The sequence below is a fragment of the Myxocyprinus asiaticus genome, chromosome 3, assembly GCF_019703515.2.
Source record: "Myxocyprinus asiaticus isolate MX2 ecotype Aquarium Trade chromosome 3, UBuf_Myxa_2, whole genome shotgun sequence".
NCBI classification, from domain to species: Eukaryota; Metazoa; Chordata; class Actinopteri; order Cypriniformes; family Catostomidae; genus Myxocyprinus; species Myxocyprinus asiaticus.
Window position 1 is genome coordinate 44,102,247 of NC_059346.1, and position 13,802 is coordinate 44,116,048.

The 13,802-nt window shown below is 44.7% G+C and overlaps 1 protein-coding gene across 3 annotated transcripts in view; it reads left to right on the plus strand.

Annotated features, from left to right (window-relative positions):
* LOC127428120 (ras-specific guanine nucleotide-releasing factor 2-like) overlaps nucleotides 1-13,802 on the plus strand; it is a 119,011-nt gene that overhangs the window by 85,045 nt on the left and 20,164 nt on the right. For all 3 annotated transcript variants that reach the window (XM_051676220.1, XM_051676229.1, XM_051676235.1), the window contains 3 exons: nucleotides 512-618; nucleotides 8,485-8,597; nucleotides 8,770-8,830. In XM_051676220.1, the coding sequence (XP_051532180.1) occupies nucleotides 512-618; nucleotides 8,485-8,597; nucleotides 8,770-8,830 (281 nt within the window). The remainder of the gene's footprint in view (nucleotides 1-511; nucleotides 619-8,484; nucleotides 8,598-8,769; nucleotides 8,831-13,802) is intronic.

Consider the following 13,802-nt stretch of genomic DNA (forward strand, 5'->3'; position numbering starts at 1 on the left):
TACATAGAATAAACAGTAAAAAAAAATCCTAATCCTTTTACTTGCATTAACTAACCTTCTCTACTCCTTCTAAATATCATCAGAGTTGTATTTATACTGTTTTCTATTTTGCCACTTGGTGGTTTAATCTTAACATACAACCTATCTTGGTATGCGAATCCAGCACTGCAACTATATTGGGGCTGTGTTTGTAATAGTATTAATAAATTGTTATTAATGGCATTTGAGATTTAATCTCAGTACATGGCTTTTATCCTCAGCTACCTGCTTAAATAAGCAACACAATCACAATATATCAACAAAGTCACTTTGATAGGGAATCATATGCCAGACACATAAATGTAACAATGGAATGAAATGTAAATAAGCTGTTGATCACATGTAATCCATATGTGTTATGATTAAACAGTTTGACAGGTGGGCTGCTACAGGTCTGGATATTACATAAATGACAGCAAGGAAATTACAGTTAAATTTTTATTACCATTACAGAGAGTATTTTCCTTTCCAGTTTTTAACAATTCTGAGCGGACGTGTGACAAAGAGTTCATTATACGCCGGGCGGCTACCAACAGAGTTCTGAACGTCTTGCGCCACTGGGTCTCCAAACATTCACAGGTTTGTCCATCAGCATAAGTTCTTCTGTAGCTTCTCATGATCTTATATGACTGTCCCACAGCATGACACATTGTGTGTTAATATTTTTTTAAATACCTGTATGAAAACACCTTTTAAAAGTGTGATTTTGTTGACTCATGTGCACTCAAACTCATGTAAACTTCATTTAAACACAGCAAACACAGGTTTGGGCAGTGGACGGGAAGTATACTGGCGGAGGGACATAGTAGATGGAACTCCTGAAATGAGATAGAGAGTAGCGATTGAACTGACAAACCCGGGAATGTGCTCGGCTGAGAGTTCAGTTGATGCTCTGCAATGTCAAATGTCTCAGTAGGGGCTAAGGAGCCTGGAGGAGGACCTGTTAGTCTGGCCATTTCCCTGCGAACCATGTTCCTATACAGTAGCCTCAAGACCTTCGGAGGGCACACGTCCGTGAAAAAGGACATACCGTCTGAGGTTTCAAGGTTTCTGTTATGGAAAAGGGAAATTCAGTTCCAGTGATTTAGCAATGGGGACCAAAATTTGAGGTCTGATCGGCAGCAGTCATAAATAGATACATTGTTATTGACGGAAGGGGCTAGTGTGAGGAGGCGAGAGATGGAGCGGACTTGATGAATGATGCACATGGCAAAATAAGGTGACCCAAAGGGACAGGAGATTGCAGATGGAAACTGAAACTGGCGGGAGGAGGGGAATGCGAACTAATGATCTGTCTAATTTATAGAGAGGTGGGGAAGCTTGCATCTGGGGGAAATAGAGCACGATACCGGAAATTGAGAGACGTAGAGGGGCTATGGTTTTTTCACTGGAGAGGAAATGTCCAGTTTGTGAGAATTTGTTTAAACATTCAGAGTGGAGCTGAGAGTGGCACGGGAATAGAGGAGCAGAGAATCGGAGTGAGTGCATATGGACGGGAGCTTAAAATATTGGAATGATCTGGCATAAGCCTTCCGAAGAATTAAATGTGCAGACTACTTCTACACTCATTTGTGAGCGGACAGTGAAGTAAAATTTGCCAATGATGCCGAAATGAACAGTGGGGTGAATAGGCATGGCTTTTGGAAGCATCTTGATGTGTGCTTTGGAGAGGAAGGCGCCATGCCCAGCCTTGGATGGGGTTGAAATATGTTGATTTGAAAGATGTGATGATTGAAGCTTAAGCTCCTGATAAAGCCCATAAAACCAGCAGCATGATGCATGGTCCATGACATGTAAAGCTTCAGTCAACTGAATATTCGGTATCTGCTTCGTAAGAAACGCTAATCCTGCACAGTATTATCCAAGAGTGAACGAATCTTACTTACCTGCTGCTAAATGTAAGCTGCCCTTACCACAAATATACAGGTATGTATAATTAATGGAGCGGAGAGCAAAATGCATTGGTAAATTGCATTCCAGTTGACTTTGAGGCCTCAATGTGTGACTAACAGGTCACTGTGCTTGCATGCTTGTACCTCCGACTGAGCTAGTAGCAACAAATCGTCAAGGTAATGCGGCCCCCACTCAGCCTCAGTGGAGCGAGCGCTGATTTGACACATTTCATAAATGTGTGAGGGGACAGGGAAACCCGAAGTGTATGACTTTGAACTGGAATGCAGTCCTCTTGAAGGCAAATCTCAGGAATGGCCTGTAGCAAGGGGTTATCTGCAAATATGTGTCTTTCACTTGACACACATCAGTCCAGCAGATGTACAAGAGACAAAATCTGTTTCTGAGTAACCACCTTGAATGGAGACTTATAAGTGTCCAATTCAAGTGCCTCAAGTCCAGTATGGACCAAAGCCCGCCATCCTCCTTCAGGAACCGTAAAATTAGCGGCTATAGAAGCCGTTCTTTGCATTGCATGCTGATACTTCCTCTATCGCATTTTTTGCAAGGAGGCATTTTTACCTATGATTGTAAAATAGGTTAACCTGTACCGTATGGTGGAGGACGGAACGCCATTGAGGTGAGGCAGTCACCTTATGAACTGAAGCACATAGCCATGTTCGACTGTGCTCAGTTCCCAGCTGTAGAACCCCAGGAGTTTGTGCTGCACAAATGCACAGTGGGTCAAAGGACCCAAGGATTCGTGTGTTTGCAGCCGGTGGCTTAATGCCACCCACCATCGGTTGATGGTCACTCAGCGATCTCGGTTAAGCTGGCTCACTTTTGTGACATGTTTGTGCATCATGCAGTGGCTACGAGGTCTGTCAGTTGTGATGATGCAAGGCCGACTTTTGGAACACTGGCAACAGCACAGACTAGAATAGTGTTCATGGTTCTGGCATACAGCTGTCCTAAATGCGAAAGAAACCACTCTACAGGGTCTATCTAGCATGCATGCCTCGCAACGAGGTCTTAAGTTTGTGTTGTGAAATGGCAGTCTTCTTGCACATCACCAACAACTGAAGTCACCTGTGTCACACCACTAACTCGTTCCTGTCTCGCAACAGCAGAGAAACTGAGAGGTCTGCTTAGGCGACATGGGTGTTGCAAGAAGGGCACCTGTGACTCATGATTGCAGCTGTAAACAGTCAAAATGCCTATCTTTGTGAGGAGTTGGTCCGTCCAGATTCAGTAATACCACATTTATGTGAATACAAGCAAATATAAATCTGATGATAAGCTATTTTATATAACATGAGTGCGGTGTCAATCTGCAAGTCAGTCTGTTTTCCACACCTGCTCGTCACTGCTACAGCACGAGTTAACGTGTCGGGTGACAAACCCATTTGAAGACCACAAAAGAGATATCCAGTATGTCCGTCACAAACAGTAATAACAGGAAAAAAGGTTTATCCTGCAAGACACATCGAGACATCCAGTTGAGACAACTTTTCCAAAATGCTTAATTATTAGTTACAGTATAGGCCTATAAATGATCATTATAATAATGTACATTACAGTTTTTATTTTTCAAAGATCCACACTTTTAAAAGAATTAAGCTGTAAATCTATATATATAATGTTTTATTTTATTCTTGCTAATTGCATAGGTTCATGATGTATGAAATAGCATATATAGCATAGTCTAGTCACCTCATTAATATAAAAAAGTAATTACAAATATTTTTTAATTAATAAAATAAAAATAAAATAAAATAAGAGTGTGGCCCTTGAGGCCAAAGGGATGCTGCTTTCCAGACCCTCGGCTTTCCAAAGTTAAGGACCCCTACCATAGACTTTATACTTTTGAGGAAAACAAGACTTTAAATGTTAGATCGTGATGGGTAATTTTTAAATGGACAGTGGGATATGTTAAAATCTACCCTGCTCTGTGGTCTTGCTTTCTCTTTAAAAATGATTCCGGGCAAATTATTATTATTTTTTTTTAATTATTATTATTATTTTTATTAGATTATTTTAAACATACTTTGCTTAGTATAAAATTAGTTCAGTTAATAACAAAGCAAATTTAATTACTTTGTTATTTATCAAACTGTATTGTTTAAAACGTATGATTTTTGTTTTTCTAGTTCTAAAAGTTTATACTCCTCATTAATTGATTATTTGTATCAATTGTATCAATGAACCATTGATTTATTCTGAATTCATAATATGAACATTATTTAATATTAATCAGTTCAGTTTGTCATACAATTGACATTTTTAAATCTTGGTAATGGTATGAACACAATTGTATCTTCCCACCCTGTTTGGTGCAAGTATCTTTATCGATTTAGAGTATCTGAGAAGTGCTTAGTTTGCTCTCTGCTCTGTAAAGCCAGAGGTATTCATCATATTGATCTGTGTGTATATAAAGGGACCGTTATCTCATAGAGATGTGACATAACTTCAGTCTATGCCCACTCTTTCATCAGTCCAAGCACAGGACACAGGAACTGTTCAAAGCTAAAATATACGGTATATGTATATTATATACCTGTAAATTTACTGATTTTTCCTTCATCACTAATAATAGCCTATTCTGTAATCTTTTTCGCAGAAAGTACCTTGATTTTTTGACATGGTCCATAGTTAAGCCATGTTTTTGACATGTGCTAAAGTAAGAAGTAAAAAGTATTTTTTAAGTACCTTGGAACACCATGAAAATGTAATGAAATATGAATAATATTATAATATTATATAATACCATCAGTAACATGGTATTACCCTTGTATCACCACAGTGCTTCACAGTGCTTTCACTTTCTCACATCTCTCCTCCCTCACTTCATCCTGTCATCTCTGCTGCTTCCACTCTGACCTCATCATCCTCTTTATTGAACTGACACTTTCTATAGTACTTCCATTTCATTTCCTTTCATATTAATGCAATGTTATTTTACTATATTCTGTTATGAATATTTAGGACCTTACAGCAGTAATGTGTCAAAACCATGATACAATGATGGTACCATGATAGATAGTAATACCATGGCTCTGAATGGTTACCATGGTAGCCTACATGTCCAAAAACTGGTAATACCATGGTACTTTTTTGAAAGTGATTAGTCTAATGGCTTATTCGTTTAAACAAAAAGTAAACTGGTTTTGGCTGAATCAAACAGCTCCTTCAGTTTATGACAGTATTGAATTTCTATCTAGATTAAAAATGACATGCAATGTCGGAAATGCGGTAGCAATCGAGTATTATTATTTTTGATGAACTTACACTACAATACTGTACATACAGTAGAGTGGATTTTTTATCTGACCTGTTACTCATTTGAGGCAATGCCACTTGGATCCCGGGGGTGAATTGCCAATGGCATTTTTGGACCCTTGAAGGGCATTACAGAAAGAAGACATCACTTGAAGGATTGTTCCAAATGAAACTGAGAAAATTAATTCTTTTTCGAAGGGCCCTTCCTAAAGACTGTTAGCAAAGAGTAAATTCATACACTAATGGTGCCATGTTCCTTGGTGAGTAGGGAATAAAGATGATCACTTTCGATTGGAATTCGCCCTGATCTGCAGTAGTGTGCGCTGTAAAAGGCACCTCCACCTAATTTTCTTGAATGCCTCCATGATTTACAAGGAAATATCACATTGGCATGTTTACTGTTATTGTAAGCTTATTACGATATTTAAATTTTGTTGTATTTGATCATTTTATGTTTATTATTAAAATTACCCCCGTTTTCTGCATTACCAAAAGTGCACCGTTAGATCTGTAAACGAAACGGGCAGGGGCTGGCACCCCTGCAACCCCTTTCTGTGCATGCCACTGAGTTTTATGCATGAACTTCAGTCATTATGAAGGCAGATTTTAACATAAGGTTTAAATGTGTTCTTATCACAAAGCTATTTTTCATGGAAGTCAGGTCGGGGCAGGTTGTCACATTTTCACAATTTATCAATTACAAAATTTGTTGGCCAAAAGAATGTTTTGATATTTTTGTGTTACCTTCTACATTTTTGTTGTTTTGTGAAACTACTGGGGCAAAAGGTCAACATGTGTTCCTTTTCCCCAGGCAATTACAATGTTTAAAAACTTTTTTTGTAGATTTTAGATACAGTATGTGGCTATGCAGAAATTGACTTTCAAAACTAAGCCTATCCAGAGATTATTAACAGAAATATTAACTGTAGTAAAAAGTGTGGCAAATAACCCTGTCTCCCCTATACGCTGTAATATCTGCTTTCCACTCTTATATAACAAACCACCCTTTCGTATTACTAGAAATGAAAAAAAAAAAAACGTACTGTGGTAGTACCATTGTGCAGTGATAGGGTTAAATGGTAATGCCATGACAGTTCCATACCACGGTACTGAATGATTAACATATTCATATACCATGATATTTACATGGCACTTCAAGGTACTTCCAAAAGTATTGTTAGTGAAGGGATAAAACTCGATAAAACTAAAAGATACAGTTACAGGTACAGCATGTGCTGTTCTTAGTAAAATGGTTCCAGCGACAGTATGATTTAGTGTACATAATTCTGGGATCTCTTTCATTTCTAAAAGTGCTTGGCTTAGACTGCTAAATCTCTTTGAAAAATCCCAAAAGTTAATAAGATGGCTGAGGATTCAGCTGCACCACTAATTAGCACAGAGGCGCTGCCCTGCCATTTCACCTCTCAAATCCTGTATCAGACTTAATCTTCTTGGTTCAGTTTTTTCATACCATCTTTATCACAATGGTGGAAGGCTGAAGTCAGTAATGCTCTAAGACTCTTAAGATGGTAGCTGTGTTTGGGAACATGGTTGCTGATTTCTAGCTGGTCCAAGCTGGTCATTAGCTAATCCAAGCTGGTTTAAGTGACCAGCTGGACCACCAACTTTTGGAGACCTGGTTGGGCTGGTAGACCACTTTGGTCAAGCAACCCTGCTGAAAAAACATGTCATAACAGCTTATGGTGATTGGTTTGGTGCTTTTCCAAGATGGTCTACCAGCTCTACTAGTAGCTGGAACCTCTCCGAATGTGTTATAAGGTCATCAGAAATGGCTCATCCCATTTTGTATCCTTGTCTTAATTTGAATGTTTCTGTATACCTGGCAGATGAGATGCCAATTATGTTGGAATTAGTATCTCCCCCTCTCTTTAGTTAGCATATTGAACATGAGAGTACTACAGACCACAAACACCCAAGTGGTTCATCCATTTTCATTTGGAAGGCTACCCAGAATAATATGTATTCATTATTTTTTAATAAATCATATCAATTGTTTAAATCATATCAATTGTGCTATTTTGGATTTTTCTTTCTTACTGTAGAAGTGAACATTTAAATTTTCATGGATTTAAAGTACCACAGTAATTAGGCTATATTAATAAGCTCAAAAACTATGGCAGATGAAGGCACTCTAAACACAGAAGGTATGAAAAAGGATAGATCAAATTAGCTGAATACTTTTGTCCCGACGGCCAAATTATTTCAATGTTCAACCCAAAGCAACTAGAAACACATAGTGAAGAACAGTATATGTTTAATAGATGTGGGGTTTTAAAAAGCCAGAACTGAAGAATGCTTTAACTGTGACACTAGAAATTAGCCACCCACCTGTAGTGCTTGCAGGCACAGAGAGAGAGAGAGAAGAAAGGCTGAGTTGACTGTTGATTGGTGCACTGGGAGACTGTAGAACTGTGGAAGTAGAGTCTCCGATGAACTCTAATGGAGAGTGTGCAATCAAAAACACCAACATTTTCACTTATCATACTACATTACTCACTCACTTAATCTGCATTAGACAAATATACATCAGTTTGAGGCTTTATTGAGGGAATCAAATACCTTGATCTGTCAATGAAGTGAGTTTAGATTCATCCAGTAGCAAATTAGTGGAGGTGTCATCTAAGAATCAATCCATTAATCTTTGTTTCCCTGTTGGAAAATCCAACTTTAACATGTAGCTGTGTTTTGGAACATGGTAGCTGATTTCTAAGACGGTCATATAGCTAGTTCAAGCTGGTCATTAGTTTGTCCGAGATGGTCCTTATCTGGTCCAAGCTTGTAGACCCTCTTGGACCAGCATGATAGTATTTTGGGTGCTGGTCCCCCAGCATGGGTTGCTGGTGTGCTGGTATCTACACCAGATTTTTAAGCTATCTTAACCAGCTTCATCAGAAATACCATGCTTGTCAACCAGCTTCACAAGCTAGGTTTTGCTGGTGAAAAGCATGGCTATGTTGGTCCACCAGCAAGACCAGCACCAAACCAGCACTAACCAGCATAAACCAGCCTAGAACATCATGGGAATTGCATGCTGGTTAAGCTGGTCTTTTTTAGCAAGGGCTGTAAGCTGGTTTTCACAACATCGCCAACAAGCTAATGACCAGTTTAGACCAGCTAAAGACCAGTTTAAACTGGTAGAAACCAGCAACCAGGTTACAAAACACAGTTTAAGATGGATTTTCCAGCTGGGTTGTTTAGTTTTGCATGGGTCTTAACATGTTGTGTTATACTGTGTGGATTTTTGGTCGGTTTCAGGACTTTGAAATGAATTGGGAGCTGAAGATGGGTGTGATCTGCCTGCTGGAGGAGGTGCTGAGAGACCCCGACCTTCTTCCCCAGGAGAGGAAAGCCACAGCAAACATACTAAGGCAGGTTATATAAGCACAACCTCTCAGACATGAAATCAAAGGCACTTTCTGAAAGTCACTATGGACCAGAGCACGTGCTAAATGTTTTGCATATCAATGTAGCTCTTTTTTAGATTTTATTTGCAAGGGAAATATAGAAGCTGATTAGAGGATGTTTGCTTTTTGTCCTCAGTGCCCTTTCTCTAGATGACCTGGAAGATGCGCAACTGAAAATTGAAGACATCCTTCAAATGGTGATAATATGTTAGATTGAACTCCTTGTATAAGGACCCCATGAAATGGCTAGATGAGTGCATTTTTTATTTGATGAGGTCCTTAAATACATGATAATATGTATGTACTCTTCCAACCTGATGTTCTTTAAATGTTTTAATTTTGAAATGCTTACTCTAGGGTTGGGTGGCATAATAGTATATACCGTGCATCTGTAGAAATGTGTCAACCAGAAGACATTCTGCTATATAACATTCTGCTGTATTCTGCATGGTAGATATACAGTATTTGTGTGGTTAGGGATACTTTATGTTATGTACACATGAGAGTGAAGAGACAAGGTATAGCACGAAAGCATGGGCACCTGCAGGATTTAATCTGAGGGTACGCACAGAAATCTGCCATAGAGGTCTGCACGGACCTTAAAATGAAACCCGACCATTACCCGAGACCGTGTGGCCCAACCCTACCCGGCCCGAATGATAGGCTGCCATCAGATTTTAAGCCCGAACCCGAAATCACTTACTGTCTAATTTCTCATAGCAAGTACTGTTGCAATAGGCTGTATTTTACGTAAGCATATAGGCATCATTTGTAACAGTACTGAAACAGAAAACGTTATGGTTACTGGTGTAACCTCCATTCCCTGATGGAGGGAACGAGACATTGTGTTGATGTAGTGACACTAGGGGTCACTCTTGGGAGCCCGAGACACCTCTGGTCTTTGATAAAAGGCCAATGAAAATTGGCGAGTGGAATTTGCATGCCACTCCCCCGGACATACGGGTATAAAAGGAGCTGGTATGCAACCACTCATTCAGGTTTTATGCTGAGGAGCCGATATAAGGTCCGGCCATTTCAGCGGGTAGTTCAGCATTGTGGCAGGAGGGACACAACGTCTCGTTCCCTCCATCAGGGAATGGAGATTACACCAGTAACCATGACGTTCCCTGTCTGTCACTCACTCGACTTTGTGTCAATGTAGTGACACTAGGGGTCCCTATATGAAACGCCACAACTGGCTGAACTGTGTTACGTGAACTGGCGGTGTGTGGTGGGCAGACTGCTGTGTGCCTCATAGCCAGCACACCAGGTCGACACGTAACCTCCCCCAACATAGTTATGAGTGTCGAACGGCCCTTTTTGGGGACAAGTCAACTACCCAAAGATAGAGACAGGCTTAACCCAGGCGTGGCGTCTTTTCCCCTTCCCTTTTTCCACTCCCTAAAAAAGAAGGGGGATTATCCGACTGGGCCACCAGGTCTAGTCGGGGGGTGTCCCTCCCAAGGGGAAGACACCGCGGAGACCACACCTCGCACAAAGAGATGGGGGGATATTTAAGTGGAAGAATACATCACACAGTCTTTCCAACCATGTGGAGAGCCTTCAAGGTAGATCCTGCCCAATGGGGGAGGAGTTACTACAAACATGGAGACTGGGGCAGAGGGGCTCTGCCCAAGGAAGACGCAGTTTGCCAGCAGGGAAATGAACTAGCGGAAGATATATATCGCATGGGGTTAGCCTTACAGGGAACCGCCACATGCGGAGCACCTACCCCAGAACAGGGCTCTTAGTTAGCACGTGTACTGGGCCAGCAGCGAATCTCTCCGAAAACTCGACTGCCACAGGGCTTGGAGGAAGTCAACCAGGGAAAAAAGTTTGTGAACACTACTGGGAATTAATGGCGCACGTCTTCAGCTCCAAGGGAGGTGGAAGGCGCTATGTGCAAGCGATACTCCCGGCCAGCTATCCCGGGCTTATCCGCTTGTGTTGCGTGCCACTACCTGGGACGAAACCGGTTCCACCCGGAGGTTGTAGAACCTTGCACAGGTGTTGGGTGTTGCCCAGCCTGCTGCTCTGAAAATGTCTGTTAGAGAGGCACCCCTGGCCAGGGCCCAGGGAGCCGCTACACCTCTGGTAGAATGGGCTGGTAGCCCTACCGGGGGCGGCATGTCCTAGGCGACATATGCCATAGTTATGGTGTCAATGAGCCAGTGGGCGATCCTCTGCTTGGAGACAGCGCTTCCTTTCCGCTGTGCACCAAAGCAGACAAAGAGCTGCTCAGAGATTCTAAAGCTCTGCGTGCGATCCAAATAGATGTGTAAAGCACGCACCGGACACAGCGATGACAGGGCTGGGTCTGCCTCCTCTTGGGGCAGCGCTTGCAGGTTCACCACCTAGTCCCTAAAGGGGTGGTGGGAACCTTGGGCACATAGCCTGGTCAGGGTCTCAGGATCATGTGAGAGTAACCTGGACTGAACTCCAGGCACGTTTCGCTGACAGAGAACACTTGCAGGTCACCTACCCTCTTGATGGAAGTGAGCGCAGTCAGGAGGGCAGGCTTCAAGAAGAGTGCCTTACGCTCGGCTGACTGCAAAGGCTCAAAGGGGGCTCTCTGTAGACCCTGAAGAACTACAGAGGTCCGATGAGGGAACGAGGCACGGTCTGGATGGATTCAGCCTCCTGGTGCCTCTTAGGAACCTGATGATCAGGTCATGCTTCCCTAAGGACTTACCGTCGACTGCGTCGTGGTGTGCTGCTATGGCGGCAATGTACACCTTCAAGGTGGAAGGGGACAGCCTCCCTTCCAACCTCTCCTGCAGGAAGGAAAGCACTGATCTGACTGCACATCTCTGGGGGTCTTCACGATGGGAAGAATACCACTTAGCGAACAGACACCACTTAAAGGCATACAGGCGCCTCGTAGAGGGGGCCCTAGCCCGAGTGATTGTGTCCACCACCGCAGATGGTAGACCGATTAGGTCTTCCACGTCCCGTCCAGGGGCCAGACATGGAGAGTCCGGAGGTCTGGGCGCGGGTGCTAGATGGTGCCCCGTCCCTGAGAAAGAAGGTCCTTCCTCAGGGGAATTCGCCAGGGGGTAGCTGTCGCGAGGAGCACGAGGTCCGAACACCACGTCTGGGCGGGCCAGTAGGGTGCTACCAGGATGACCTGCTCCTCGTCCTCCCTGACCTTGCACAGGGTCTGTGCAAGCAGGCTCACTGGGGGAAACGCATATTTGCGCATGCCAGGGGGCCAGCTGTGTGCCAGCGTGTCTATGCTGAGGGGGGCCTCGGTCAGGGCGTACCAGAGCGGGCAGTGGGGAGGATTCTTGGGAGGCGAACAGGTGCACCTGTGCCTGTCGAATCGACTCCAAATCAGCTGGACCACCTGAGGGTGGAGTCTCCACTCTCCCCTGAGGGTAACCTGTCATGACAGTGCCTCCGCTGTAGTGTTGAGGTTGCCCAGGATGTGAGTGGCTTGCAGCGACTTGAAGTGCTGCTGACTCCGGAGGAGGCGACGGCGGGTGAGTTGTGACATACAACGAGAACGCAAACCGCCATTGTCATGTTGTCTGTCTGAACCAACACGTGCTTGCCCTGGATCAATGGCCGAAACCTCCGCAGGGCGAGCAGAATTGCCAACAACTCAAGGCAGTTGATGTGCCAATGCAGTCACGGACCTGTCCAGAGGCCGGCAGCTGTGTGCCCGTTGCAAACAGCATCCCAGCCCATTTTGGAGGTGTCTGTAGTGACCACGACGCGCCTGGAGACCAGTTCTAGAGGAACACCTGCCCGTAGAAACGAGAGGTCGGTCCAAGGGCTGAAAAGACGGTGACAGACCAGCGTGATGACCACGCGACATGTCCTGTGGCGCAATGCCCATCTCAGGACTCGAGTCTGGAGCCAGTGCTGAAGCGGCCTCATATGCATCAACCCGAGCGGGGTGGCCACCGCCGAGGATGCCATATGCCCCAGGAGCCTCTGAAAAAGTTTCAGTGGAACCGCTGTTCTCTGTTTGAACGCCTTCAAACAGGCCAGCACCGACTGGGTGCACTCGTTCATAAGGTGCGCCATCAAGGAGACTGAGTCCAACTCCAAACCGAGAAAAGAGATGCTCTGAACCGGGAGGAGCTTGCTCTTTTCCTAGTTGACCCGAAGCCCTAGTCGGCTGAGGTGTGAGAGCACCAGGTCCCTGTGTGCACACAACATGTCTCAAGAATGAGCTAGGATTAGCCAGTCATCGAGATAGTTGAGAACGCGAATGCCCACCTCCCTTAACGGGGCAAGGGCAGCCTCTGCGACCTTCGTAAAGACACGAGGAGACAGGGACAGGCCGAAAGGGAGGACTTTGTACTGATACACCTGACTCTCAGACGCAAACCGTAGGAAGGGTCTGTGTCGAGGAAGGATCGAGACGTGGAAGTACGCATCCTTCAGGTCTACCGCCGCGAACCAATCTTGATGCCGGATTGGAAAGCGCAAGCCATGCGTCCAAGTTCTGCACAAGGGGGACCAAAGGGACATTGTCATTGGACGTACCGGCAGGTGGGGCCTCGCGGCGGGGCGGAGCTCGAGGTGCCACACCACGTCGTGGCCGTGCTGAGTCTAAGGACATCGAAGGACTTACCTGGCTCCTTGTGACCACCCCCGAAACAGCCTGGGATGGGGGAGGAAGAGGCCTGTCCTCGTGACCAGTGAAGACTGTCACATCGGGGGCGGATTTGTGCCACAGCTGGGCGCTCAGGGGTGGGAGACCGCCGCTGGAGCGCCAAACCTGCCAAATACAGTGGTGGACGGTGGTTGTGATGACGGCTGTGCACACCGGATACGTGACCTAGGGAACAAGGAAATCGCTCTTGCTGAGCTCTTGAGTACTGCAGCCACTTGGGCATGCAGCACAATTAAATGCAAAAGGTAACAAAAAGATGGCGATCTGCTTACCAGCTCCAGAGCGACGGGTTTTGTTGTCCCTGGGTCGCCCGTCTCAAGGGTGCTTTGAAGCTTTTCACGGGTTCTGGGCTGCCGCGAGACGGATGGCGTCTGCTTCCTGCGGTGGGCTCCACGCTAGGGCCGGGCCGAAGGGGCAGGCTGTGGCGGAGCCGGTGCAGTCACCGCAGGGGGACGCCCTTGGCGATGAGTAAACGGGGTGCGGGACCTTGAGCCGCGCCGGGTCAGGATATGCCGGCTAGCACCCATCTACTGCTCTACCAT